General features: G+C 39.8%; 1 protein-coding gene across 3 annotated transcripts in view; it reads right to left on the reverse strand.

The window, feature by feature from the left end:
• LOC111833789 (uncharacterized) overlaps window positions 1-25,104 on the reverse strand; it is a 40,535-nt gene that overhangs the window by 12,615 nt on the left and 2,816 nt on the right. For 2 of the 3 annotated variants that reach the window (XM_072718689.1, XM_072718688.1), the window contains exons 5-18: window positions 24,999-25,094; window positions 23,558-23,647; window positions 21,732-21,803; window positions 17,560-17,673; window positions 16,489-16,611; window positions 16,208-16,309; window positions 15,684-15,788; window positions 12,209-12,289; window positions 11,488-11,574; window positions 10,244-10,336; window positions 6,990-7,088; window positions 6,669-6,761; window positions 6,380-6,475; window positions 5,252-5,270 (exon numbers count right to left, since the gene is read on the reverse strand). In XM_072718689.1, the coding sequence (XP_072574790.1) occupies window positions 5,252-5,270; window positions 6,380-6,475; window positions 6,669-6,761; window positions 6,990-7,088; window positions 10,244-10,336; window positions 11,488-11,574; window positions 12,209-12,289; window positions 15,684-15,788; window positions 16,208-16,309; window positions 16,489-16,611; window positions 17,560-17,673; window positions 21,732-21,803; window positions 23,558-23,647; window positions 24,999-25,094 (1,270 nt within the window). The remainder of the gene's footprint in view (window positions 1-5,251; window positions 5,271-6,379; window positions 6,476-6,668; window positions 6,762-6,989; window positions 7,089-10,243; window positions 10,337-11,487; window positions 11,575-12,208; window positions 12,290-15,683; window positions 15,789-16,207; window positions 16,310-16,488; window positions 16,612-17,559; window positions 17,674-21,731; window positions 21,804-23,557; window positions 23,648-24,998; window positions 25,095-25,104) is intronic. The other variant, XM_072718690.1, reaches the window with a different exon arrangement.

Consider the following 25,104-nt stretch of genomic DNA (forward strand, 5'->3'; position numbering starts at 1 on the left):
ATGGGTTTGCCCAGATCCTGCCCATATGGGACCCATATCGTTCAGCCCACATTTAACCCATATGGGTTTGCCCAGATCCTGCCCATATGGGACCCATATCGTTCAGCCCACATTTCACCCATATGGGTTTGCCCAGATCCTGCCCATATGGGGCCCATATCGTTCAGCCCACATTTCACCCATATGGGTTTGCCCAGATCCTGCCCATATGGGACCCATATCGTTCAGCCCACATTTCACCCATATGGGTTTGCCCAGATCCTGCCCATATGGGCCCCATATCGTTCAGCCCACATTTCACCCATATGGGTTTGCCCAGATCCTGCCCATATGGGGCCCATATCGTTCAGCCCACATTTCACCCATATGGGTTTGCCCAGATCCTGCCCATATGGGGCCCATATCGTTCAGCCCCATATGGGTTTGCCCAGATTCTGCCCATATGGGCCCCACATGGGTAAAATGTGAGCTGGGCCAGCCCAGATGGCCCATGTCTTTCCCATATGGGCCCCATATGGGAATGCTACCTGGGTAATAACACTCAAAAAACCATAATGTTCATAACAGAGTGGCTGTTCTGTCCTGAAACCGTAAAGCTGGAAATTTTTAAACGTAGTATGCATTTTATAAAATGTTGAATAAATAGAAGTCGTTTATTGGTGATTTCATGTAGGTCGAAGTTTCCGCTTTTTAACAACTGTATACGGTTATTTTCTATACAAATCAATTCAGGTGAAACAAAAAAAGTACGCGTTCATGGTTGCAAACTCTTTCAGACTCACGTATAAGAAATCTTACGGCAAATCTATATTCCATTCTTAACTTAAATTTAAATTAGCTGCATCAAAAACGTTACGGCAGTTTGCAAACCCTACAGACTATTTACAAGGTAATAAAGCTTACATACATGTAAATGTGTGTGCAGAACAGAGAACAGAAAATCTCACTCCATGCAGCTGACCAAAGTTGCCAACCCTGCATTTTATTTTAAATGAGAAGTAAAATGCAGTTTTCGACTAAGGCAGCTTATCATTCCTTTGCTTTGTTACTCGGACAAATACAAAATGAATGATTAAACATTATATGCGTCTCTTTTTGTATGTTTTCTAAATAAGACCGCGTGCCCATACCCAACTGTAATAGCGATTAAAGCAATCTATTCTTCTAGTATTTATGTTAAAGCAAGACTTTTATCTTATTACTGTTGTGGGATTAATCTTTGGAAACACAAATTTAATAAGCACAAAAACATATGACATAAACACGACTGTATTGTGGGTTTTACGGCTTTTTTGGAGGTCACCGACTCCGCTGCTGTGAGAATTACTGACTGTCTCATTGTTGTTTTGATGGGTTAGCGGTATACTAATGCTATTGCCTACTAACAAAAACCAAAGGTATGATCAGTGTTGTGTGTAACACTGTAATTAAATTACTTTTCCACTGAAAAAGTAGAGTAACTGATTACTGTTCATTTGTAGGTATTTTAAATACAGTTACTTGTAATGTACTTGCGTTACATTGAAAAATAATTAAACGAATTAAATGAATATCATTATTTAATTTTATTAATTTATCTTCTAAAGGTAAAAGTATATGGGAGGTATTTTCTGCAAAAAATACAATTAAAATGAAAATGATAAAAAGAAAATACAATCTCCACTTTGCCATTTACTTCCCAAAGTCTGTGCGTAAAAATCCTGCACAAATTAAAATTAAAATGAAATAGCACTATTTGCATTTTAATTTTCCACTCATGTTCAAAATTGAAAAATAAAATTAAAAACCTTTTTGTCTTTTCATTTTCCAATTTGACTTTTCATTTCCTACTTTGGCTTTTCATTTTCAAGTTCACTACATGCAAATATATGTTAATCGGAGCGGGGCGGTGGGCGGAGCTACTGATCACTGCTGCGCTTCTCAGTGCGTTTGCCGATTCCTTTCTTCTTGACCCGCAGTGACAGATAAAATTAATTCATGATGTGGTGAAAGTGCCAAAATTAAATAAATAGTGAAATAATTGTAAATGACACATGTAATTAATTAATAATGATTTTATTTCTAATGGTAGATAATAATTCATGGCACATTTAATTAACAATATTTTTATTTCCCATTTTAAACAATTCATGGCACATTTAATTAATTAATTATTGGTGTATTTATTTATTTAATTTTGGCACTCTTAGCCCTCCATAGACTTTCTTCTACGAAATAAATATACGTTCTCAAACCTTTTATTCATACGTTATTTTGTATTTCCAACTTAAGCCCCGAAATTAGACGCTACGAATAAGAAGCTAAATGAATCGGAAGCTGTAGCTAGTAGCTAACTTAAGCCGCGTGTGACTTTGCCATTAGTTTGGGCGACACAGGCAAGAAACACAAGAAGAAAGGAATCGGCAAACGCACTGAGAAGCGCAGCAGTGATCAGTAGCTCCGCCCACCGCCCCGCTCCGATTAACATATATTTGCATGTAGTGAACTTGAAAATGAAAAGCCAAAGTAGGAAATGAAAAGTCAAACTGGAAAATGAAAAGACAAAAAGGGTTTTTAATTTTATTTTTCAATTTTTCACATCTGACTCATACTGTACATGAGTGGAAAATTAAAATGCAAATAGTGCTATTTCATTTAAATTTTAATTTGTGCAGGATTTTTACGCACAGACTTTGGGAAGTAAATGGCAAAGTGGAGACTGTATTTTCTTTTTATCATTTTCATTTTAATTTTATTTTTTGCAGAAAATACCTCCCATGTGTCTCTTGAAGACCAACAACATGCTCAAGATCACAAGAAACCTGCAGACTCCACTGATGACTTTTGTTAATTTTTGGAGGACGACTGTACCTACTCTGCTGAAACAGAGGTGATGGAATATTTGAAATCTGCTGGGTCTGAGCTGGGTGTTCTTAGCCAGTTTCCCAGGATTAAGGCCATTTCACTGAGGCACAACACAGCCACACCATCAAGCGTACCAGTCGAAAGGCTTTTTAGCCTGGGCAATCTTGTGCTTACGCCCAGAAGGAACAGGCTGTCAAGTGAACGCTTTGAGAGACTTACATTAATGAGATACAACCACTTTTTCAAAAACAAAGCAGCTAAGTAGTACAAAAAGTTTTTTGGAAAACATATGAGTGCATACAGTATGCATGAAATATGGTGCTCATTGGTTTGAGGAAGTTTCAGAGGAATTCTGTTTGCTAACTAAAGGTTACAGTTAACTTCACTTTGTTGAAACACATGACATGATTACATACATTACGTATGAATATGGTACTCATTGCTTTGAAAGTAAGTTTCATGTTTCATGTTAACATTTCTTAAGTTAAGCTTTTTTGTTATTCAGATATGTTAAAGAATAATATTTTTTTGTTATTTTGTTATGTGTTTCTTACCTGAAGAAGGTTACATTTCTTACTAAAAGATTTATTATTATAGAATGTTTTTTTATAGAATGTAATAAAGATGATTCAGAAAGGTAAAAGGCTAAACTATTTCATGTTTGACTCATGTCATTTTTTAAAAATTATTTATTATTTAAAGAATTTAATTTCTATTGTTTGTCCACTGAAGGTTTATAGGGATTTTAAGAAGTATTTAGTTAAATTATTTATTGAGTAATTAAGTTACTTTTCAGACACAGTAATTAGATAAGTATTTTAAATACAACATTGATTAAGTAATTAGTAATTAGTTACTTTTTTAAAGTAACTTACCCAACACTGGGTATGATACACTGAAGAATATTGCAACTGGTGTTTAAAAGGAGCTTGCTGGTTCTATTGATGATAGGACCTTTCTGAAACAATCTCGGACCATGAAATAGGAAGGCAATTCACTTATAGCTCAGTAACGGAATCAGTATTTTTCTGTACTGCGAATGTAACATTTTCCTTGGGTGTCACGTGTTTGCTGTTTGTGGGCCTATACACCTTCTTGGGCCACTTCTGATTGGTGAGCATGACTGGCACGCGAGAAGCAGGGCGCTTGTGATTGGTGAGAATGACTGTCACACAGGGAGCATGGCATGAATTTGTAAAACTATTCTCACAGCAGTTTTAAACCCTGGGTCCGACGTGCTGTATAATGTATATCCTAAATCGTGATCTTTGCGACTTGTTTCAAATCGCGATTTCGATTTGAAATCGATAAATCGTGCAGCCCTAATGGAAATCAAGGTATCATTCTGGTACTGGTATCGAAATATTCTGAACAATGCCCAACCCTATGCACCACACGGTCTATGAGCGAGTATAACAGCAAGGATAAGAATGATGATTGTCTGGGAGAGAGAGAGAGCATGGAAAGCTCATGTAAGAGCAGTGGCGCTAAACTGTACATTTATTTATTGGTTTCGCATACTAGTTAATTTTGAAAAGTAACCATCATTAAAATTGTTTCCTATGACTGTGTAAAAAAAGCAAAACAAACAAGAACAAGAAGCAAAACAAAGTCTATCAGAGCAACACAGTCAATAATTTGTGTTGAGTTTGCATCTTCACCCTGTGTGTGGGCGGCTTTTCGATGGATCCTCCAGTCCTTCCACTGTCCAAAATCATGCAACTTTAGGTGAATTGGAGTGCCTAAATTTTCCATGTGACTAAATGTGCATCCTGCAATGGCTGGTTGGTTCCTGCCTCATGCCTAAATCCAATAATTATATTATATTATTATTTTAAAAATTTCTTGACAAATGGTCAAATTAATCAGTAGATTACTCTATTATTGATATAATTAGTGACCGCTCTAATTCATTACAAACAGAATTTCAACTAAGTGTATGGAGAGAGAGTTTGAAATTAGGGGTGGGGGGCACAATTCAGTAATTTACACTGTTTATTGGCAGGGATAAATGAAGCCAAATTAAATACTGAGGGACACATCCCCCACGTTTCCGAGGCCCCTGGGTATAATTCCCATACAAGTGCAGGATTATGGAGCTGAACTGCAACAACCGACTGAATGTTTTAATATTTAACAAAGAGTGATTGTAACATTTTATATAATTTATTTGCTAATAGACGGCAACCATAATAATTATATTTAACATAGATTCTACAAAATATAATAAAAAAGTTTGTCTCTTTTTTCCCTATAATATGCACAGCATAGTGACTCAGTGGGTAACACTGGCACCTCACAGCTTGTGCACCGTACAGGTGCCAGACTCACCATGATGGGTGGATGGATAGATTTTATTCTTAAAAACAACCAGTACATGTTATTCACTGTTAAAAAGTCTACTCACAATTCTTTTCTTGCCAAGTCTGTAAATAAAAATAGATAAACAGTGATGCAATAAACTGTTTTGGAGCTCTGAATAGCAAGACATCAATGTGACTGATAATGTAACAATATACAGTGGTACCTCAGTTCTCAAACTCATTAGAACTCGAATTTCTTAAAAGTCGAACCAATCAGATCGAAAGAAAATTACAATTTGACACAACTACACAAGCATTGTTTTAACCTTTTTAACCGAACGCTAACGTTACTCTGTCAACAGCCTCCCTATTGTCTAAATTACCGAGCTAACAGAGCTACGTAAACAGAGCGAACATGAGAAAACCCGACTGCAGGCGTCAATAATGCAGCGTAATGGAATAATCTCCCGATCAAACTCCACTTCCCGAAAGTTATAAGCTGCCTCCGGAACCCAGTTAAGGTACAAAAATCTATTCTACAAAAATAGTGATGCAGTTAAGTCTTTTTTCACTCAGCCGAGCCTTCTCTGTTGCTGTGTGGAGCAGCCTGTGTCAGTCACCTCTTTTACTCCCCCCCCGACTCCTGAACTCACTCACTCACTCATCTGGGCATGCACTGCGGTCTCATGAGGAAGCGCAGCTTTTTGATATAAAGTTTTTCTTGTTCCCGAATACAAATATTTTTTTAAGTATTTGTTCGAAATAAGTCTTCGTAAAAAACACGTTATTTGTACCTTTCCGAATACCGTATTCGGGTTCGGCTCCACCCCTACTATATAATTATAATTACTGACAGTGAATTATATCATCTGTCTTCATTTGTAATAGTCAGAGCTCCCGGTTACAGCCTTAGTGCCCCCTACCAGGCAGGAGGCCATTATAGTCCTACACCACTGAAACAGCATCATAAATTAAGAACAAAAAAAGCTCAAAAGAATTAATGCAGCAGTGTTATTAAATATTATGTCCTGAGCTGCACATTGTGGTCAGTAAATAACATTTTCTGGTTAAAAGTGATATAATATTCATCAAGGTTAAATACTGAAAACGTAAGACATAAAATTCTGTGAGAACTGGTTTTTGAATACATTGTTTTCAACATGCTGGAAAAGTCCCATTACACATATTCAGCATTTATGGTAAGTTATGCATCATATCTGTGTTATACTTACAGTATGCAGACATCTGTATAACAAACCAGCCAAAGAGGAAGACAGACCCAGAAATCAGGACAATCAGCCGTAGATCCTGTGGCTGTTTTCCTGTGTCTGAAATGACATGATCACAAAAATCACTGAGAACTGAGGTCAGTAAATGAGCAGTAACTAACAGATATTAAGCCACAGGACTCCATATAGTATTTCCTAAAGGGTTTGTACAATTTAGTTGCATTAATTTAAGGGAAGTTTACTTAATCAAAGAACATGCAGGAGAAACATCTCAAAGTTCTAGTGTATTTACCTGCTTTGAATTTTAATGCTACAGCCAGGGCAACAGAATTCACGAGAGGGAGACCAAAAGCCCCTGAGAAATATACATATTTACGGGGTTTGGCTGAAAGGTAGAGAGAGAAGCATTAGTCATGCATGTATAATTTGGTTTTTCATTATTTAAACATTTAAATACTCATTTTATTCAATTTTGAAATTTTATATTTTAAATGTAACATATCAAATACAAAAAAGATACATTTAAAACCTTTTATTTTACAAGAGTATTAATGACACACAAACAGATTTGAAAATTTATGCTTAAAAGCTGTTAAAAAAAAAAAGTTTTTACCAAGGTGTTCATCCCGATCCCAGTGATCATTGTATGTAACAGTAAGAATGTAGATGAACACAAACTCGCAGATCTTTACAGGTGGTTCTGATGTCAAAACTTTGGGAGAACAACAGAGGTTATTAATGATTTGAACACATTACTGTTCCTCTAACATCAATAATTACATGCACAAGCATATCAGAAAATTCATATTAAAACATCATTTGAATCACCTGCGCTTTTCACCGCTTGACAAAAAGTATGACTAAAGAACATTTTTTTTTACTGCCTGCTCCGTAAAGCACAAGGGCACAGTGCACAAGGACAGGGACAGTCTGAAGATGTCTGTGATCTGATGGCTGCCAGGCATGATGCACAAGTAGGCCTGGGGTAAAGCTGTCCTCCCCACTCCCTATCAATTCACCTGGACATTTTTTTGATAATTTATAATAATTCATTATGATGTGGTTTCTGTATTGTCAGGATTTAGTTAAACTTTTGTTACTGAGGTAAGTGTGCACACTTAGTTGCAATAAAGATTGTAAAAGCTCATCCATTTGTGTTGGAGGTTTTATTTCTGTGGTCCATCCCAAAATGGTGATGTGAGTGGAAACACAGGCCAAATCTCAATGTTCCCCCTCCCAGAGCATCAGTCCTAAACCCTCACAGACTTAACTGACGTCATCTGGTTGGTGACTGAGTGCGAGAGGCTGCAAGGGCTCGAAATGGTATAAATTGGAATGGGACAGCAGCTCACTCACTGAGACATACCACGTTACATTGTTTTTCTGTCAAAACGGCATCATTAAGCAAAATCTAAAAGAAATGGTTTATCGTTTACACTTCTGGGCTTGCCCTGGTAACCTTACTGTGGTAGCATGACCCTTAATTTGGGTAAAGGTGGGGGCGGAACAGGCTCTCCTTTAAGAGTGCAGGTGTTCGTGGTTACACAAATGCCGCCAACTCACGTTATGTGCAAGCTGGGTTTTGTTAGCCTGCATGTCAGGTGCTGTGAAGGTTGTTTGGTATGTATCATTCATGTTATTAGTAATTTTAGCCAGTGTTTGGTGTGCTTAGTTTATTTACCTGGTTTGTTGTCTAGGGAGTATAATAGCCAGAAAGTGAGTCTGGTGATTCTTGCAGTTTAACCTGCTTGCATGCAAGGCAGGTGAGTATATTTGGGGAGAAGTCTAAGGGGGAATTTGGGGGTACTGGAAGTGATAATGATTAAGCTATTTTTAGTGTGATATAGGTCGCAACTTTGAATGGCTGTAGTGTTTCCTGGTTGTAGGCTAGAGTGTATCATCACAGGTTCGCTATTTGGATATTCAGTTCCACTATGAGTAGGTATTTATTTTACAATTATTATGAATATTTTTTCTGTCTGCAGGATCTTATTGGCTGCTGCTTTGCTGCGCTGCTGCTGCTTTGCTGGCTTTGTCTTCGCGGGTGCTTTACTGTGCTTCCTACGGCGCTGACTGTGGGCTTTAGCTTATACTACTTGCTGCTTGGCTAAACACTGCTCTATGGCATTTGTTTAGTCTCAAAACCCACAGGAATATGCTCTCGTGAACAGAAAACCCATCCTCACTACATGCTCGCGCCCATTGGACACTCTCTATGCGCTCTCGTCTGCACAACTCTTGCTTGCTCGACAGTGTTTTGAGACTTTGGAGGCGGGAACAGTGGACAGGGAACTGTTTGTGGTGTGTCTGAGCGGTTACAGTGAAGCCCCGAGGATGAATGGCACTGTGCAGAGTGTTTGGTTACTGCCAGGTCTCAGTAAAGCAGAACACACTGCAGTCCCAAAGGTCCCTTTGAGAGCTGATACAGCAGTGTAGCTCGTCTGGCTTGTTCTTCAGAGACTGGAGGTTAGCCAGGAGGACAGAGGGAATGGGAGAACACTTTTCTTCAGGTCACCCCACAGATATCAATTGCATTTAAGTCTGGGCTCCGGCTGGGCCATTCCAAAACTTTAATTTTCTTCTGGTGAAGACATCCTTTTGTTGATTTGGATGTGTGCTTGGGGTCGTTGTCATGCTGAAAAGTAAAATTCGTCTTCGTCTTCAGCTTTCTAGCAGACACCTGAAGGTTTTGGGCCAAAACTAACTGGTATTTGGAACTGCTCATAGTCCCCTCCACCTTGACTGAAGCCCCAGTTCCAGCTGAAGAAAGACAACCCCAAAGCATGATGCTTTTAAAACATACCTTATATAATTGTGGCCAAAAAGTTCAACCTTGGTTTCATCAGACCATAAACACATTTTCCCATATGCTTTTGAGGGACTTGATGTATTTTTTTTGCAAAATTTAGCCGGGCCTGGATGTTTCTCTTTGTAAGAAAAGGCTTCCGTCTTGCGACCCCACCCAATAGTCCAGACATATGGAGAATATGGGAGATTGTTGTCACTTGTAGTACATACTTAGTACCTGCCAGAACTTCCTGCATCTCCTTTGCAGTTGCTGTAGGCCTCTTGACAGCCTCCCTGACCAGTTTTTGTCTTGTCTTTTGATCAATTTTGGAGGGACATCCAGTTATCAATGAGGTCACTGTTGTCCCACATTTTCTCCACTTCTTGATGACTGTCTTCACTATGTTCCACGGTATATCTAATGCCGTGGAATTTTTTTGTACCCTTCTGATACCTGATACCTTTCAATAATGAGATTCCTTTGATCCTTTGTAAACTCTCTGCAAACCTGGGCTTTGCTGTAGGATGCAACTGAGTAAATGTCAGGGGGCAACTTTGTCTATCCTGAAAATTCTCACTAAAAATGCGATTAACATACACGTTGCTATCATTTAAATGACTGCATTATGTTATATCCTTAAATGTAACTTCTAGAAATTCTGTCATTATGGGGCCCCAGGAGGCTGTCTATCCTGGCCTTACGGTAAGTCCGCGCCTGTATGGGCATACATGAATTAGCAAAGGATCTGTTGCGTGTATGCACAGTTATCTTGTGTAGGACATCATCATAGGTAGGATGAAATTTCAGAACACCGGGTCTGACAAGTGTTTGTTCTTGTTGTAGCATTTCAAGCTATTTCCCCAGGTAAATCAGGAATAACAGGCCTTGCTGGAACAACGGCCATAGACAATAAAACATCAAGCTACGTGTATGAAAATGCTAAAAAACAACATAAAGACACAGTAGGAAGTGAGCAACTCTTAGCACATCGCCGTGGGATAGCACCATCTTGGGAGATAATAATACAGAGTAATACATTTCTAAATTTGACTGTAAGTGAACTGTTAGGTTTTCCTTACCTTTGTCATTTTCTAAAATCAGACTTAGACACAGGGAACTTAATATTAGGTGCAGCAAGAATAAAATACACAGAAGGATCTTCTGAATCAGATCTAAAAAAAATATCAAATTGTGAAAATCCTGGATTAAATACACATAACATAAAACAAGCTTTTAATAAATATTTTTCCTTTCTTCATTTTTCGGTAAAACATCATTTTATACACAGCGGCCCTTTCTGGCTATCCCCAATTTAAACCAAGATGATGAATCCTTCCTCACACACAGAGCAGAGCTCATGTACCCTAACCCTTCCTCACACACAGAGCAGAGCTCATATACTCTAACCCTTCCTCACACACAGAGCAGAGCTCATGTACCCTAACCCTTCCTCACACACAGAGCAGAGCTCATATACTCTAACCCTTCCTCACACACAGAGCAGAGCTCATGTACCCTGTTTTTTAAAACGTGCGGGCATGTTCTAGGTAGAGAGCCGGGAGACTGTAGATAGTGTTGTCAGCCAACAAAGACACTGTACTATACGGCGCTGCCTGACATACAATGTTACAGTATTGTACTGTACTAAATGTTTTCATATTGTGCTCTAATAATCCACAATAAAATTTAAAATACAGCACTATCTACAAAGTATCTAAACTACTTAGTACAGTAGTTACCTTATATTTTGGCAGGGCAGAGTAGCCTAAACTTTCTAAGTATGGTAATATTCGATCAACATCTAAATCTTTTCATGTCCTGTTTTACAGAACCTTATGCAAACGTTAAACAGGAGATACCTGTATTCACATTGACTCAGAGTGTATCAGAGGAAGTACAGAGGTGATGGGAAGGTGTTACACCATCTGGGGGCACTCACACACATGGAGTCACTAAAGTACCCAAACAGCCTGTCTTTTAAACATTGACCAGCCAAAATGCTAAGCAAACATTCAGCATAAAAACTGGATGAAACGCTGACTGGCACCACACCCTAGTAACTGTGCAATTGAGATCTATTACTATGGTTAAAAACACATAATGAGCATAGCGACAGAAATGATCAGCAAATGTTACTTTCACTTAGACTGAATCCTGAAAGAAGAACGAAGACACTATACTGTACAGCGCTAAAACACTTTAGAAACCAAAATGATAAAATCATACGATTAACAAAACATAATAAGTCTCCACTGAAGGATAGTTATAAGTAGACAAGTAAATAAACTTCAGATGAGTTCAAATGAGTATATCAAATACTTACAGAAATGTCTGAATGAGTGCAGAAATATTTTGGTAAAAAAGCATGCACATATACCGAAAGAAGCTACTGTAATCGGAATAAAATATTCTGAAATCAGAAAGCAAATGTTACAACACATTGGTAGTGCACAAATTCCCCATTGAATCCACTTTCACAGACTTAGTTATATTTATGAAATTAAACTTAAATATGGTTAATGTCTCAGTTTTTACAGAAGCCTGTTTCTGCCACATAAAATAAAAACAGTTGAGATATTAAGTCATAATTACGAGATAACCTAGACCAGTGACACTGCTTTATATACACAGCTCGCACCTCATAATAAATATTAAGTTTTTGGGCTATAATATCTTTTTAACAGAAGCATCTCATAATTTTGACTTACTAAGTCATAACTATGAGTTGTTATCTCAACTGTTTTTTATGTGGCGCAAATGCGGTTCCGTACAATTTCATGTGATTGAATTCTGATTCTGACAATCCATGATCAAAGTCAAATCTGATGCATTCGTCCATGAGGATAATACTAAACCTCGAGATCATGGGAAAGTGACATGGGTCATGTCGAGATCACAAGAAAAATAAGTTGCGATCTCGAGATAATGAAAAGAAAAAAAAAGTTTATGCATGTCCTCTACAGACTTCCGTAGAATGTAGAGAACTAATTAAATATATTTACTGACAATATCACAAACCTGCATTTAATTAAAAGAAAACTTACCCGGTAAAAATGTGTCTTGCATCCAGGCAATAAGCTGGATATAAAGTGTAAGGATCTGCATATTAAACATCATGTTTAAACCTGTAAGTGTAAAACAGACCAGATTAGACACAGCACAGAGCTCCTGGGCTAATCAGAATTGAATGGCTCAAGTCCAAAGAAAATCTGCCTGCTGGACATGCATCACTTCAATAAAAACATCCTGCTGACTCAATGGGTAACCTTTTAACATCTGTGGATTCAAAAACAATCTGGTAAGCATGCAAATGACTATGATGTCATTAAACAATATAGAATAAAATAGAACAGCCACTTTTATTGCAAATACACCGGTTAGTGCACATCAGAACGAAATTTCGTTGCATTTTTTGCTCCCCATCGGCCTGGCAGCGAGCGTAAAAAAATAAATATATAAAAATTATAAATAGAAAATAGAATATAACTGGAACTAACATACAAATATATTAACCGCAGTATAACAGCAAAAAACCAATGTACATCACCATATTGGTTATAGTGTAATATATACATATTTAAAGCATTTAATTTTTTGTCTCTTTATGCATGATATACTGTATATGGGCTGTTTGGTAACACTTTACTTAAGTCAGAGTTGGGTAATTCAGGTCCAGAGAGTAAAAGTCCAGACCAAGATTTTGTTTCAACCAACCAGTTCAGCAGAAAGAGTCACAGTCACAGAGTAATTAACTGGTTGGTTGAAACAAAATCCCAGTCTGGAGTTTTACTCTCTGGACCTGAATTACCCAACTCTGCTTAAGGCCATGTTTTTAGTAATTTATAAACACATTCACAATGCATAATAATGTTCCCTATAGTGCATTATAGATGAAAGCTTCAAAAAGCATTCATATTACATAATAAACATGGGTATAATGTGTTGTGCCTTTTGATAAATATTTATAGCCATGGTTATAATGCTTAATATATGTGTTTATGTTTACATTATAATTTGTTATGAATATGTTTATATATTACTAAACACGTGGGCTTAAGTAAAGTGTTACCATGCGGCCGCATGTCTTGGACACTTGGGTGAAGAGAGGGGCGGAGCTGTCAACCGATCACTATGTGGTGGTGGGTTGACTCCTCTGGTGGGGGAGGAAGCCGGCCAGGCCTGGTAGGCCCAAGCGTATAGTGAGGGACTGTTGGGAATGTCTGGCGGAATCCCCTGTCAGGAGGAGATTCAACTCCTACCTCCGGCAGAACTTCTCCCATGTCCCGGGGGAGGCAGGGGACATTGAGTCCGAATGGGCCATGTTCCGTGCCTCCATTGTGGAGGCAGCTGACCGAAGCTGTAGCCCTAAGGTGGTCGGTGCCTGTCGTGGCGGCAATCCCCGAACCCGCTGGTGGACACCGGTGGTAAGGGATGCCATCAAGCTGAAGAAGGAGTCCTATCGGGCCTTTTTAGCCTGTGGGACCCCAGAGGCAGCTGACAGCTACCGGCAGGCCAAGCGGGTTGCAGCTTCGGCGGTTGCTGAGGCAAAGACTCGGGTGTGGGAGGAGTTTGGCGAGGCCATGGAAAACGACTTCCGGACGGCTTCGAGGCGACTCTGGTCCACCATCTGGCGGCTCCGGGTGGGAAAGCGGTGCAACATCAACACTGTTTATGGTGGGGATGGGGCGCTGCTGACCTCAACTCGGGACGTTTTGGGTCAGTGGAGGGAGTACTTCGAAGACCTCCTCAATCCCACCGACACGCCTTCCAACGTGGAAGCAGAGTATGGGGACTTGGGTGTGTACTCCCCTATCTCTGGGGCGGAGGTCGCTGAGGTGGTTAAAAAACTTCTCAGTGGCCGGGCCCTGGGGGTGGATGAGATCCGCCCGGAGTTCCTGATGGCTCTGGATGCTGTGGGGCTGTCCTGGTTGACACACATCTGTAGCATCGCATGGACATCGGGAGCAGTGCCTCTGGACTGGCAGACCGGAGTGGTGGTCCCCCTCCTTAAGAAGGGGGACTGGAGGGTGTGCTCCAACTATAGGGGGATCACACTCCTCAGCCTCCCTGGTAAGGTCTATTCGGAGGTTCTGGAGAGGAGGGTCCACCGGATTGTCGAACCTCGGATTCAGGAGGAGCTGTGTGGTTTTCACCCTGCCCGTGGAACAGTGGACCAGCTCTATACTCTCCGTAAGGTTTTGGAGGGTTCATGGGAGTTTGCCCAACCAGTCTACATGTGTTTTGTGGACTTGGAGAAGGCATTCGACCGTGTCCCTCGGGGAGTCCTGTGCAGGGGTGTTCCGGGAGTATGGGGTGCCGGGCTTTCTTTTAAGCGCTGGTCGGTCCCTGTATGACTGGTGCCAGAGCTTGGTCCGCATGGGCGGCAATAAGTTGGACTCGTTTCCAGTGAGGTCTCTGCTTTTTGCAGATGATGTGGTCCTGTTGGCCTCATCGGACCGTGACCTTCAGCTCTCACTGGGACAGTTCGCAGTCGAGTGTGAAGCGCCTGGGATGAGAATCAGCACCTCCAAATCCGAGACCATGGTCCTCAGCCGGAAAAGGGTAGAATGCTCTCTCCGGGTTGGGGATGGGGTCCTCCCCCAAGTGGAGGAATTTAAGTATCTCGGGGTCTTGTTCACGAGTGAGGGGACGATGCAGTGGGAGATCGACAGGCGGATCGGTGCGGCGTCAGCAGTGATGTGGGCGCTGCATCGGTCTGTCATGGTGAAGAAAGCTGAACCAAAAGGCGAAGCTCTCGATTTACCAGTCGATCTACGTTCCTACCCTCACCTATGGTCACGAGCTGTGGGTAGTGACCGAAAGAACGAGATCGCGAGTGCAAGCGGCCGAAATGAGTTTCCTCCGCAGGGTGGCTGGGCTCTCCCTTTGAGATAGGATGAGGAGCTCGGTCATTCGGGAGGGACTCAGAGCAGAGCCGCTGCTCCTCCGCATTGAGAGGAGCCAGATGAGGTGACTCGGGCATCTGATTAGGATGCCTCCTGGACGCCTCCCTGGTGAGGTGTTCCGGGCATGTCCCACTGGGAGGAGGCCCCGGGGAAGACCCAGGACACGCTGGAGGAACTATGTCTCTCGGCTGGCCTGGGAACGCCTCGGGATTACCCCGGAGGAGCTGGACGAAGTGGCCGGGGAGAGGGAAGTCTGGGTTTCCCTGCTGAGACAGCTGCCCCAGCGACCCAACCTCGAATTAAGCAGGAGATAATGGATGGATGGATGGATGGATGCAAAACCAACAAAACAAGAATCCATGTTATGAAAATCCCTACGATGGGCTGGAATTCCCCTGTCTGTGCTTCCTGGGAGGGGCTCCAAGCCTCCCCATTGGATAAGCTGACAGAAAATTATGGGATGTTAGGAAAATTCTCACGGTTCAGATGTTTGTTTGATGTAGTACAGTGTAAAAATAAACACCTTTATACCTAAGTCTGGTCCAGGGTTCCTGAAATAACAGGGATCTAAAAAGTAATAGTAATATGTAGAGTACCTAGAGAATATACTTACTTCGGAATAAATCAAATAATCTCCAGAATAGTTGCCATTGTTGATCTGCAGAGCACCTTCTGTAACGGTGGGTTTGGGATTTCAGTAAAATCCCAAACCCACCAACTGATAGGAGGTAAAAACATCATTAGTCATAAAATGTGTGTCAAACACATAAATCAATCATGTATTCAGAGGTCCTGTTTTTAAAACCCTGCACAGTGCTGTCACCTGGTGGATGTGGGTTTGAATCCCATTGTGTTACTGAAAGAGCATCGCAGGTTAAGAGGCAGATTAAAATGTGTTGTATTAAATGTGTTTGGGTGGGACATGATACATCACATAATATTTATACATTAATAATGAAAAGCAGATATTAAAAAATGGTCAAGCTTCACAACATTAAATAAATAATTATTACAGTATGAAAAGAAACAGCTCTATACTCTATACTCACCCAATATTTAAGATACATCAATGACCAAAGTAAATGCAACAAACTAAAATAAACCAGAAAGTACATAAAAAAATGTCAATATACTTACATGGGATTAAAAACATGATCAATGGAACTATAAAGACAGTTAAAAATGCTCCAGTTTCTGCGCTTTCAGGGAAATGTTTTGTAAGAATCACACCAACACCAACTGAAATGAGGTAAGAATATGGAGTCATTATAAAATTCATGGCAGACATACTCATCAATATTGTGATTAAAATTTCCCCCTGGGATTAATAAGGTATTCTGATTCTGATTGTTTCCAGTCCATAAATTCCAAAACAAAATTAAAAATGAATACATTTATAAACCTGGAAACAGACTTACTTGTGACTAGAACGATGACTATTAGAAATACAGACATAGACCATAGCATTTTCTTCAGTCTCTGTAGCACAACTCTAAATTGCCGACCATAAAGAAATTTATCCCGTATCCAAAAGAATAAAACTGAAATGAGGTAAGAACAGGGTCAGTCAGCATGACGTCAGGAAAATCACAGGTAACAAGGGTCAAATATCCTATAATGCACATGTTAAAGATTTAAGAATACACTAAATTAATTTGCTTAATTTGATTAAAATCACTATTATGTAAAAAAAAGAAATGCTTCTATAGCTAAACATGACCTAGTATTCCTGAAATCATCAATTAGCAAATAATATATAAATATTAGGGGTGCAACGATATACTCAGCCCATGAGACGAGACGCAACACGATACTGGGTTCATGAGAACGAGAAGATATTTTAAGGAAAATTTCAAAGAGGAAATATATTACTGGAAAGCAGCCTTTTATTTGATTAATTTGAAAGACAAAAAATGCTAAATAATGCAGATGTATGGTGAAATGTTTTAATCACCATCATCATATGCAGTAAAGAACAGAACAAATATCTAGCACTATAAAATATTTCACCACAAACTGAAATGACAAGCTTCTCCCGTATTTGACTACTCAATTGAACATAAAATAGAATATAAATAAAACAAAATAAATAACAAACATAAAACATTTTTTAATGTTTTCTTCACCGGATTGAAGTAAAGAGCCATGATAGTGCTGCAAATGGCTTTGAATAGTAGCAGCGTTAGCCGCTGTGTACGGCATTATTTTCCTATAATGCTTACAGATTGTTCGTGTTTTGTCTCTCACCCTTTCGCCGTTTATATTTTCCGCCAGGTACCGAAAATGCTGCCATGCAAAAGATTTAAAAGTGTCTGGGGTATCTACTATGGTAATTTCGTCACACGCCGAAATGCTTACAGCACCTGATTTGCAGCGCCTTCGCGAGACCGCTTTTCACTCCGACGAGAAATCTCCTCATGGTGTAATATTGAGAGATCTGCACCCCTAATAAATATACTAGATTATTTTAGACTTGTACATGTACTTACATTGCATAGAAGCCATAAAGACCATCATAACTAAAAATACACCTACAAAGACTACTAGTGCTGTTTTCCCAGCTGTACTTGCAGAATATTTAGTCGAAATCTCAATTATAGGAGCTGAAATGAAGTAAGAGCAGAGTCAGTCATCATAAAATTCATGTCAGACACACAGGACATAAACAGATGGGCTCAGTGCTCCTGTTTAAAATGGGTTATGAAAAGGTACCAAGGCTGCTGGAGGGACACTATCCTAATGCAGGCCCCCAAATCATACTTCCACACAGCTACAGAGCGACCATAAGCAGGAACAAATGCCACTCAGCCAAAATAAAGGCAGCAAGGCTGCTGGAGGGACACTATCCTAATGCAGGCCCCAAATCATACTTCCACACAGCTACAGAGTGACCATAAGCAGGAACAAATGCCAGTCAGTCAAAATAAAGGCAGTAAGGCTGCTGGAGGGACACTATCCTAATGCAGGCCCCAAATCATACTTCCACACAGCTACAGAGTGACCATAAGCAGGAACAAATGCCAGTCAGTCAAAATAAAGGCAGTAAGGCTGCTGGAGGGACACTATCCTAATGCAGGCCCCAAATCATACTTCCACACAGCTGCAGAGCCACCATAAGCAGGAACAAATGCCACTCAGACAAAATAAAGGCAGCAAGGCTGCTGGAAGGACTCTATCCTAATGCAGGCCCCAAATCATACTTCCACACAGCTACACAGCGACCATAAGCAGGAACAAATGCCACTTAGCCAAAATAAAGGCAGTTTCCTCCCTCATTTCAGCCTCCTTCTCTCCATCACTGCCTTTTATTTGGTTCTGGTCCAGGGGTCGGAAACTCCAGTCCTGCAAAGGTGTGGATGATGCTCGTTTCTGCTGTACCACATATGTATGTATTTTAATAGCTGTTGTGCCTTCACTATGTAAAATTGTAATTTTTATACAGTAATGTGGTTATTCAGGTGTGAATCAAGCTCTGATTTTAAAATCTGCAACCCTGAGATCGAGAAAACCATCTGTATAGAAATTAGATGAAAAATGAGTAGTATATGCTAAACCACTGAAGTATGGCATCTTCAAAGATCCACCACAGTGCAGGGCTGCCAATTCTTCCGCACTAAGTCTGATCTCATGCTCTCATGCTAAGCTTATAATTTCTCCTGCAAATTTCACAATTCTGTCCAACTGTAACATTAGCCTTCCCGACATGCCGGTTATGCTGGTTTAGTGCACTGCTTGTGTTAATATGTGACAAGGTCTGCCCACACACTTGTTGTTAGGTGTGTTTTCAGTGTAGACCTCTGGAACCTATCGCTACTCCAAATATGCAGGATGCAGCTCTAACCAAGTCACATCAGCTAATGAGATACAGTAAGTTTAGCAAAGAAATATTTCCTGTCCTGGTGGTTACGGCAAAGCTAGCTAATTAATGTTATGAACGGGATCTTTTCATAAGCGTGTCATAGATGGGAAAGCTTAAGTGATACTGCAAATTGCCTACATATTCTGCACCCTGCTCGGCTGCAGAGCCTGCTTTTAATTAACATTACGAACTTTCTCCAGGGCCAGAGTGGAGCCAGTTTTCCGTTTATAAGATTTATGCCCATGACCAGCCCACTTTTTTCAGGGTGAAGGAAACCGGATAAATGAAGTGACAGTTCAGGATTTACTATTCTGTAGTTTTTTATTAGTAACGTATTTCAACAAATAAAACACAAATTGAATAAATGACGAATTGAAATAAAAATGTATCTCACTCTTCCATACAGAGAGGCATGTTGCACTATTATACAAGTTTTGATGAGATCTGCAAATGGTATTAACAGCAGCAACAACCGCCTACGCAGTGCACTGGTTTCTGCAACTTTATGACTGTTTTATCGTCTACGGACATGAGGATTTCCTTTTCTGTGCAAATTAGCACGAAGACCTCCAAGTGCTCCTGAGTCAGTGCGATTCATAACCAATTAACAAATTTTAAGGTTGAGAAGCTTTCCTCACAGGCAACCTGAGTGATTGAAAGTGTCAACAGAAACTTATACGCCAGTCCATTTACATGGAAAGAATTTGTGAAGATGTTATACTAGGAGAGGAATATATGAAGACAAATGGCACAGTTTTTGCAGGAATAACAGGTCCTGCTGTCTAGTTCTGTCTCTGGTTCCATATATAACAGTTCACCACTATCCTCCTGACCTTTTACTACTATTTCACTACCTGTCCTGACAGTGTAACCTTCCAGAGGGCATTTCGTCAGTCTCCCCCACTGGGATGCCGGGCTGTACGACTTAGCTACTGTTGGCACATTACATGCTGTCATCAAACCTAAGCAGACATTTGCTGATCTCCTGGAGCGTTGAATTGGGAAGCCCATTTGCCCTTATTTCAGGAAAGTTTTTGGGTTCAAGACAAGCAAAATCGTAAGAAAGTTTGGCATTAGCTGAAATCCTCCGCTAAGCTACCTGTCACAGGATGACATTATGGACATTGACTTCAAAGTCAGCATCTGGTGAGGTAGCTGGGTCGTCTTCTAAAAGCTCTCCTGGCATTTTTTTTCTGGAAGTGCAGTCTGCATTACTAGCTCACAGTTGCCAGTGTCTTGCAGCTTTTCATTGACCCAACTCTCAAACTCATATGCTGCTCTTTTCACTCCCTCAGAGTCTCTGACATATTTTTTTTAGGCTTAGATGCTGAGCTGCCAAAATATCCATTCTTTGTGTCTGTAGGTACTTGGAGAGGGGGGGATACTCTCATACTTTAGAAGGACTTTAATGTATCCCTTTGTTTTGAGCCTCACTGTTGGCTTCATACTGTTATCTCCATCTGAGGCTAGGGTGAGCAGCACGTCAACAAAGAAAGCATCCTGGGCATTACAAAGCACCCAAAGACCTTAGTGAGAGCCTGATCCTTAGCCCACCACCTAGTTTCCCCTATTAGGCACAGCCTTCTGTGCCATATGTCACAGAAGACATATATGTCTTCCCAACTCTGCATATGCTTATATGAATGTCTGAGGAAAACTACAACATCATTCAGCATTGAAAAGAGAGACGCACTTTCTAAAGCACTGCCTGTTGTGTCGTCCAGTACCAGACTGAGAATATGTCGGTAATACCAGACATGAGTCTGTGTAGTCGGCTCAGAGAGAAATGCAGAGAACCCCTGATAGTGTCCCTGCATATTAGCTGCACCATCAGTGAAGTTATATACACATGTGCCAATGTCTATGCTGAGCTTGTCTAATGTCTGTTTCAGTAGCCATGTAGAACTTTCAAAGTTCACCACCTATCGCTCATAAATGACATCTGTAACATATCCAAGAATGATTACACACTGGTCCATTGAAGTGACATTTTGTCTAGAATCACCTAACCTCATCTTCAATCGTGCCCTTTATTACCTGCCTTAGGACATCAACAACTTTAACAATGTCTTTTTATAGCAGAGTCATAAGAGAACCTCCACTTTTTGTACCAGTGTCATGGTGCTACTTTGTTCAGTCCAACTGTTAATGTGTTGAAGGCACAGATGATAATACTTTTGAGTAGGTACATGTATGAACTCTAGAAAGTTTCCATGATTCACCACAGTATTTTCTAGTGTATAAGCAGACTCTGCTTTATCCCCTCTGTAACTAACTCCATATTTGCCTATGACTTTTATTACATCTATTATGCGTTCCATCACCTGATGCTTCCTCTTCACTTGCTCAAGATGTAGAGATTTTTTTGCCTGCTAAAAGGCTTTTTATACAGTGCTCAAAAAAATAAAGGAACACTTTGAAAACACATCAGATCAACAGAAATTAGAGAAGCAAAATGTGCAGTGACCATAAACAAGGGTGGGCACTAACTAACACTAATACACTGAAATGTGTATTAGTGTCAAAGAAATACAAAGAACCAGCATTACAAAGTCATGTGTAATGTTGGTAAATACAAAAAGATGTAGATGCAGCCCCTTACTTTATATTTTTACCTAATGCCACCACCCCCCCCCCCCCACCCCTTCTCCCGGTTAAACTCCACCTCACTTCGAATCTCACTCCAACAAATTCTTGAAATGCTGTCAGCCCTGACAATGTGTTTAATATTTTACCAGAAACTGCTAGTTTCTCCTGATTTACTGTTGATGTTTTATATGCATTAATAATATTTTAACTTACCTATGCATAGAGCCATGATGATGATGGTGCTTCCTATTCTCTGAAGCAAAAATGTAGTTTTCCATGATATACCTGGAAAATATTTCTTTATTTAAAATCATAAAACACAAAATATGTGAATTTCAGTTGCATCACAGGTCACCTGGTACATGGTATCCAGCCCACGCAATAATATCTTATGTCTATTTGAACTGGCCCACCAGTATATAGCATGCACATCACTGGCACTGCAAATCCTAGATTGCACAGCGATAGCTGGTGCATTAGCACATTAATCAAGGTAAGGCTGCATATCATCACATCAAAATATACTTGCGATTATGTGGTGCATGCTTAATAATCACCAGGGCTTTAGATGGGTGAAACATTTGTCTGGGCGACAGTTTTTTCAGTGCTATACAAACATTGACGTAGGCCCACAATTTGGAAAGCAGATTAGTAGTGCATCTAAAATATTAGTAATCTGTAAAAATTTGGCATATCCTTATGGTTAATAAATGTAGGGGATGTTAAGCTGTAAAAAGTACAGCCACACCACTCACGTCTGGCTGAGCCCTGTCCCTTTCCTCAGTGTCACTTCAGTGCTTATCGCTTCCATGATATACCAAAACAGTAGTATGTGACGTGCTCCGCTAACCGAATTTAATAAACATAAGGATACAATGTATTTATACAGATTACTAACTTTTGGGCATCAGAATACGTCTCATTAATATTTTTACTGTACAATTAATCTGCATTCCAAGTTGTTCGTATTAGTGAACTTTCTCATACTTCTGAAAAGCTGGCATCCGGACAATTGTGTCGCCCGTCATCTAAAGCCCTGGTGATTACTGGGCATGCTCCATATAATCGCGAGTACATTGCGATTTGATGCGTTGAACAAAACATCGCACAGGTCTCATCTCACCGATGCACACCTTCACTCTATCCTGAGAATTTCCACAGCTCAGAACCTTAAACCCAAACACTGATGAACTTGCAGCTAAGAAAAGATGCCAAGCATCTGGCTTGGGCTAATGTGCATCAGAGCAGAGTGCGCTCAATTGCATTTTTCTCCTGTAATTACAAGGTAGCTTGTTGATTGCTGTATTTTTTTATATTTGCACATTGATCAAATAAACAGTGATTTTAGATTCTGATTGAAGAAATTATTCTTATGGCTTTTTTGATTGACTCAGTGGAAAAAACTGCTTATACAGAGGAAGACATAAATTAATGCCACTGGTGTTTTATTATTTTTAATGTGATGCTCCTCTGTTCTCTCTCCCTTTGTGTTTGTAACTCTGTGCACATTGAGGATTCGCTCAACCTGCACTTCTCTCTCACTTTGGTTTCTCCTTTTAATTTACTGATGTTCACATAGACAAATTCTGCTAAACACAAATGTTTCTTCTACGCCCTGTTTTTCACCAATAAACTTCAGTTGTTTTTGTAACATTTTGGTGTCCTATGCCTTTATGTTAAGGTTCAGATGTGCCAGGCCTTAACAACTGTCAGACAGTTACTGTATTCAAATTGAATTTAAATATCAATTCAGTGTTGAATATGTAAAACCCAGTATGGGATGCCCACCCATTGTAGGGCGCACACACACACACAATTCACACCCTTGGGCAATTTGATAACTCCAAATACCCTCAACATGTTTTTGGACTGTGGGGGGAAACCAGAGTACCCAGAGGAAGTCCTACAATGACACAGGGAAAACATGCATACTCCACACATATGGAGCCATATTCATTATGCTTTTTTTCACACCGTCACTTTCTTTTCACAGTGTATACTGGAAACAAAATGAAACATGTGACAATTAGTAAACACACCTGGATATAATGGATCTGGATCCATAATAAACAGCACCAGGATATTCATCAGACTGATGACAGCACAAGTAACAGCCTCTTCTGTGGATCCTGAGAAACATCAGCGGTACAAGATAACAATGTTTTTCTTATAGTATTTAGACATTGACTGGATTCCAGTTTTCCTGAGACAAATTCCTCTTGTTTTACTGAACTTCCCAGTGGATCTTGCTATATTGGCGACATGACTTACTGCTTATATTTGAAATTCAATAATTAGTCAGCAGGCGGCACTTCCTTCATATTGTAAATGTAATGTTTATTGTATCAAGTGTGTATATTGCTCTCTTTGTACCTTCAGGTAATCAAGAAAAGTAGATCCTCATATTAAACAAGTAGTAACTGTACAAACCCACACAAAATATTTAGATTACCAATATAAATAACCCTGTGGGGGATACATACTGAAATATATTCAATTACATTCATTGATAAAAGATTTAATTTAAAGATGTTTATTCTTCACAGTTAAATTAAATCTGTCAGTATATCCTAGGTAAATTTGGTCTTGTTTTGTTACTCTACTGACTAGTTTATATAGTACATTTTTAAATTTGCTTTAATAAGATATCGTGTACATATATTATTTAATACTTTTAACAAAAAATATTAGAGATGCACTGATACCGATATTCGGATCGGTATTGGCGCCAATCCAGACCTAATTGACGGATCGGGTATCGGCCATGAGTGACCGATCCACGTCCTATACTTACATATTTAGTTTTTGGCAATCAATTGCACGACAGACGCTTAAAACAAATGAGGTGGAACAGTACGTTATGTATGTTTGTAGTAGCTTAATTAAATATTTTTTGTCATACATTTTTTCCATCTGTATTTACTAGCTTAAAAAAATGAATATATAAAGTATAACAAAGTAAAAAGAGCTCTTGTATCGGAATTTGTATCGGTATCGGCAGTTGTGTATCGGAATCGGATCGGAACTGAAAAAATGTGGATCGCCCATCCATTCCATTTATTTTCTGAAACCACTTGTACTATTGAGGGTCCTGGCGGTCCGGAGCCTATCCTGGAGGCTACCGCAAGGACAAAAAAATCTCTCTTATTCTAAAAAGGATGTTTGGTGGGGTCTACCTGTCAGCCAACGCAAGAAAGCCCAGAATGGTTCACCAGCAGGAGGTGCTCATTATTATTGGTTAAAAACTAATTGTTTTTTTTCTTGATGCCTACTTATTCATACAATCGTTTACTAAGGAAATTCCTATCTCCTACATCCGTACCCATTGATCTTCCTAAATCAAATATATTTACCCCTGCTGCTCTGTTGTTTTTTTTAAATAGTGAAACTCACATGACAGAAACAATTAAAATCACTCTGTTTTTAAAGCATTCTATAATCAAAATACAACAACGTTTAAGTCCTATTTAATGGACTCACCTTCAGTTACACCCCACAGGATGAATGCTGCGCAAACCATGATTGGTGGAACTGCGACATGTGACCAGTGACTCAACAGAGCCTGTCTGCTTTTACCTATAGACAG

Source organism: Paramormyrops kingsleyae, chromosome 12 (assembly GCF_048594095.1).
Source record: "Paramormyrops kingsleyae isolate MSU_618 chromosome 12, PKINGS_0.4, whole genome shotgun sequence".
In the NCBI taxonomy this organism is placed as follows: Eukaryota; Metazoa; Chordata; class Actinopteri; order Osteoglossiformes; family Mormyridae; genus Paramormyrops; species Paramormyrops kingsleyae.